Consider the following 5,827-nt stretch of genomic DNA (forward strand, 5'->3'; position numbering starts at 1 on the left):
AATAAAAGCAACTCTTTAGATGTAATAATTTTACAAATTCCCAAAATACCTTTACATTTAACATTCAATGTTTTAGCTTACGTTTTAGGTTACGTTGGATATTTTTACGAACATAATTAATATTTTTACAAATTTATAATATTAAAGTATAAAAAACATATTTTATATAATACCTACATCGAAATGATCTTCACAACAAAAACAATTCCATTTTCCTGGTTCATCAATACGATGTGCACTTTTAAAACACTTTTTTCTCACATTTTCAGCTTGAAGCACATAAAAAAAAAAAAAAACAATTTTCCTGGTGTTTTAATTGTCGTACTTTTACACAAAGGTACAAAACACGTTTTGTATGTGTTTCATTTGCTCATTTTTTAAATAAATTAATTTCCTGCTGAAGAATTGTGGTTTCGTTGTTGCAGTGTGACGTCACAACGTGTTCGGGAGAGCTCGGTCGTATCCGGACCGTCTTCGGCATTTCAAATATTGCAATACTTTATTATTTATTTTCTTGCATAATTTGTGTTTAAAAATTATTTGAACATTGCAGTTAAAGATATATATATATATATAAATTATAAAATGTTATATTTTTCAAAAATCATGAGAACTCCTTATTTATGATAGCCGTTTGGGCTATAACAGGTACTATTATATGTCGCACTATAAAGACATTATCTTTGTTCGTCTTTCGTAATTTCAATGAATATTTATCGCATGAATTTATTCAAATAGTCAAAGTACTTATTTATGTTGTAAAAATTAGCATTCGCAGAAATTAAACAAACAATACACGCCATTCAAAATGCAAATTTTCAGAGCCTAAATATGCGATCATAAACACGGCGATGAAAGCCTGTTTAATCAACCCGGCCGCACTGAGGTACAATGTTTTTGTTTATCCAGAAATCGCAATTCGAATAACTTTGCGCGGGCATCGTGTCCTGATCAACAATCAAGACTCTCTTCGCACCCGACTGATCAAACTGCATGACTTTGTCATGCCAAACAAAATGGTTAAATAACTGTTGCATAGCTAATACGTGTCTCTTCTCTTCGGGCGTAACAGCAATGTAGGTTCCTAAAATGGCCGCAGCGTCACTGTCAGGATCGGCCAAATGCTGTTGGCGTGGTTGAGTAGCTACGTAAAATGGTATGTTGGTATTCATCCTGGCGAGCGTTAGTAATGGGCATACTACACGAATATCGGAGATCATTGTGACTAAACCCTTCAATGTAGCATTGTAGAGCCTGGAAAATAGTACACGCAATAAATATATATGCAACAAATATAAAAAGATAAGGGCAATGAGCCAATAATTTCGTTAAAATCTTTTTAAATTAATCTAATATGTTGCGAAGAATATCACGTAATTATGGCGTTTCGTCCCAGCTTCTACTACTAGACTCATCAGTAAGGCATTGTAGTGGAAGCCTACCTTATACGCCTGAGTTATTTAGTCGAGATTCTATATAAAGAGATATACGCGTGTCAAAGCACTTGCGAGAATTTTGCGCGATATTCTTCGTAATATATTAGATTAATTTAAAAAGATTTCAACGAAATTATTGGCTCATTGCCCTTATCTCTTTATATTAGTTGTTAAATACATATTGAGCCTTATCACAAACATTTTTATATATGCAACGTTTACTATTATTTAGAAGAGGCTGAGAAAAAGAGATTTAAAAGTAATCTAAATACACCACATCGAACATTAAAAATAATTCAATCGCTCACCTCAGAGCTTCAGGCGTATAGCCTCTCATTCCGAGTAAGGATTCTTGTACAATATTTTCGATCTGTGTCGCGTTAAGAGTAACGTTTAGTGATAAATATGGCGGCGGGGTACCAGAGTGCGCGGTGGTACCCATCACTATCTTTATCATAAGATTGTCTTGCGACAAGATTTTAGAAACACCGACGTGTTTCTGAAGAATTGTTCCGTCCAAAACAAGCCATTCATGTCTTCTTTGCGTGTAAGTGCTTGCGTCTTCTTTCATTTCTGGTAAACCAACGGTACCTACGTACCACGTCTCTGGCACAGCATCCATAAGATCTTCGGCGCTCTTGCTTCTGAGACAGGCGGCATCGCTGCAACGAATGGAATCAAGGAATGGTCGGTTTATGTCTTCAGACAAGTTCAATTCTCTGCTTGGGAAGATCGCGCTACCGCTGGATATCCACACTTTCGAGAAAAGGTTCTTTGCTCGACGATGGCTGATCAATGTTGTTACAAGAGTGCCGCCCGCTCGATGTCCCCACAACATAACAGACGATTTGTTGCCGCCGAAATTTTCAATGTTCAATTGTATCCATTGAAGAGCTGCTACGATGTCTGACAATCCATAATTACCCGATGTTGGAGGATGGGTCGCTCTGGTAAGAGGCTCGACCGCCAAAAATCCAAAAATTCCCATTCTTAAATATGAGAAATATAATAAATACATCTTAATTATAAAATATTTATTTAACATACACACACATACATGTATTATATATATATATATAGTGTCACAGAACGACCGCAAAAAAAATTACATGCACAGGTAGAGCGGACTGAACTGACAATGTGTCAAAAAGTCCTCTACCGTTTTGCAATTTTCGCAATAGTCAACGAGATATTAATTGGTAAAAATTACTGAATACGCGCGTCTGCCGGGTTTACTACTGCCAACAGTGTACGCCTATTGATAGTTTGACCGCGCGGACTACGGAGAGCGGGGATGAACTGGCAAGCGTGCCGCTATCTGAGTCGCGACGTTTGGGGTTCGCGGCGGTGTGCGCAGCGTGGGACGCTTGCCAGGCAGTCCCTACTTCCCACTCCACAAGCCATCGATGGTGGATATTCGGCGTTTTAAAAATTAATATTATCTCGATTGTAAAAATTGGGAAATGATCGAGAATTTTTTGAGAACATAATTTAATTCGTATACATATAGAAAAATATTGCATAATAGTACATTGTGTAACGAGTGCGGATTAGTTGTCTATTGCGCGGAGCGGGCGCGCTATAGACAATTATACCACACGAATTTTTTTTTGCACATAGACTTTTTCATCATGTGTGCACTGTGTTAGTAATATGTTATATAATTATAAAGTTATATAATTATAAGTAAACTCGCTTCGCTCGTGCGACTTATGGGGTGGTGCGTGGGGCGCAGGAAGCAGGGGGGGTTAAAATTAAAATATTTCGTAAATAAATATTTAACAATACAAAATTTTGTATTGCTCATTACTTTTAATTATAATTGTGAGATTATTACAATTTGAAATTATATAAATTTAAAACTAATAAGAGGTAATAATAAATTTAAAAACGTTATTATAGCGCAGGAAGCAGGGGGGGTTAAAATTAAAATATTTCGTAAATAAATATTTAACAATACAAAATTTTGTATTGCTCATTACTTTTAATTATAATTGTGAGATTATTACAATTTGAAATTATATAAATTTAAAACTAATAAGAGGTAATAATAAATTTAAAAACGTTATTATAAATTGAATGATATTTAGATATTGTATTGTCGGTTTGTCGTAGTTGATACTTTTATTATTGTAAAATTATCTCCCCAGATACCCCGAAAGGACGTTCCGGTTGGCGCGTTTCTCCGTGTTGATATTTGTACGAGCGCTACCACTGCGTTGCGCTATTTTTTTTTAATGTAACGCTTTTGCGTGGAGTTAGAGAAATACCTCACGATTTGAGTTATTGGCTATTTCCCGCACGCAAAAACGTTGCGGCAAATAGCCAATAGCTCAAGCTGTTAAGTTATTTCTCTAATCTCACTCTTCTGCGCAAAAGCGTTGCGATATAGGGCACATTATGATGAGCACTCGTAATGAAAAAAGTCTATGTGTAACGAGTGGGGGTTTATTTGTTATAGCGTAAAGCGGGCGCGCATGCGCACGAGCAAAGCTCGTGCGCTCGCGCCCGTCGCGTAATAAATCCCCACTCGTTACACAATAGGCCTGTTCTTTTTACTGAACTGGTGCATAGAGCGCAATAAGTTGATGTGAAATAGATATACGTTTGTTTCATTTCAACTTATTGCACTGTGTGCACTAGTTCAGACAGTGCAGACAAAAAGAACAGGCCTAATGTACTGTAGGTCAATCAGACAGTTCCGTCCATCTAGCGACGAGTAGCTGGAACTGTCGATAACTCTAATGTCTAAATCAAACTTAATTTTTTAGTTTTATCATCTGTTACCATACGTTAAACGACAGAAAACATTTAGATTAAAAAAGGTACGAGTATATTATGATAACGTATCCTACCGGAAATTTGGTCGTACGAATACGATGTCACGAATGCGTGCTGTCCTGGCAGAAGGTTGCATCACTCCAGGTGAACCGCCACTCAGGGTTTCGGCGCCGATCATTACAACTACGGGTAATGGAAAATTGTATCCAACTCTTGGTGTAAACACATCAAGATAGAGACAATCCTCGACGCCGTCTATACGACCGGATGTATTACGTTGCCAGCAGTTCTCAGAGGAGTTATGCGCCAAATAAGTGCCGTTCCAGCAGTGCTCGATACGGCTCAAAGATTCAGCTGGTTGCCAGCGACGATTGCCCACCGGTGGCATTGCGTATGGAATACCACGGAACACGTAGGCGCTATTCTCCATAATACCCTGCACTAGTCCACACGATGTCACTGCTTCGACATACTTGTTGTTTTCCACAAATTTGGAAGGAATCCTCCTAGATCCGGCGAAGGCGATACACATAATAGCGATGGTGAGCACGGTCATCAAGATCAGCACTATCAGTAAATTTAAATATTTAAATTTTACATATTGCGATTAATACGAATAAATATAAGTTAAATAATGTGAGATAAATTCTGTATCCTCGTACTTAAGAGGGGCAAGTATCTCTTCATACAGACCACCAGGGGATGCTTTGGTCGATCAGGGAAAATTCCATATCCGTATTTGTCATATTGCACAACTTCCATGCCATCTTCATCGACGATAGGCTTCTTCTCAAAAGTGGTGGCGTCGTCGTCGAATGTTTCGGCACTCGCTAATCCAGCAGTAACGGTTTGTCCTAATTCGGTATCGATTTCCTAAAAGGGGAAACATAACACACATATTATGGTAACTTATTATTCTTTAAATTCTTTGGATTGAAATTTCACTCTAAAGAGTGAAAATCGAGCCAGTTTTGATAAAAATGCGACTCAATTTTCAATCTGTATGAGTGAGATTTTACTTTTTAAAATATGTTTGTAATAAGGCTCAATAAATTTAAATATAATAAAAAAGAAAAAGGGGCTACGAGCCAAAAAATTCATTAAAATATAAAATTGTAAATAAAAATTGTCATTTGGTTAAAATTACGTAGTCTAATTAGAAAAATAGATAACAGACGTTTCGACCTCTATTAGATCATTTTCAATGTTACAAAGATCGCAGTTCAAAAATTATAGAATTATAAAATTACATAAAAAAATATGAAAAAATATAAAAAATACATATAACAATGTGCGTGTAATCTCACTCGCATAGTTTGAAGTATACGTCATATACAATTCGGCAAACCAGTAAGAATCCAAAAACAATGTAATTCGTCTAGTTTTAAATGTGGTTTGCGAAGGCGCGTAATTGTTTTTTATAAAAATGTATCAATGTACAAATTATAAAATTGTTAGAACAATGCGATGACAGCCAAGTTTAAGATGTTACACGTTAAAAGTATAGAAATTAGAATCAGATAAAGTATAGAATTACAGAATATACTGGGTGGGCCATTTTAATTTATGCACTTAAATTTCTCTGTACCTAAGGCAGATGCGGGAAAATA

The 5,827-nt window shown here is 36.4% G+C and overlaps 1 protein-coding gene across 1 annotated transcript; it reads right to left on the minus strand.

Moving 5' to 3' along the window:
- Positions 1 to 309: 309 nt before the first annotated feature.
- On the minus strand, positions 310 to 5,090 carry Nrt (Neurotactin; the record flags this gene model as incomplete). Its single annotated transcript, XM_018551954.1, has 4 exons — positions 310 to 1,254; positions 1,745 to 2,425; positions 4,292 to 4,784; positions 4,880 to 5,090. Coding segments are annotated over 4 exons (1,776 nt in total), but the record flags the coding sequence as incomplete, so codon positions are not given.
- Between the last annotated feature and the right edge of the window lie 737 nt (positions 5,091 to 5,827).

The sequence above is a fragment of the Cyphomyrmex costatus genome, unplaced genomic scaffold, assembly GCF_001594065.2.
Source record: "Cyphomyrmex costatus isolate MS0001 unplaced genomic scaffold, Ccosl1.0 scaffold15, whole genome shotgun sequence".
Classification (NCBI taxonomy): domain Eukaryota; kingdom Metazoa; phylum Arthropoda; class Insecta; order Hymenoptera; family Formicidae; genus Cyphomyrmex; species Cyphomyrmex costatus.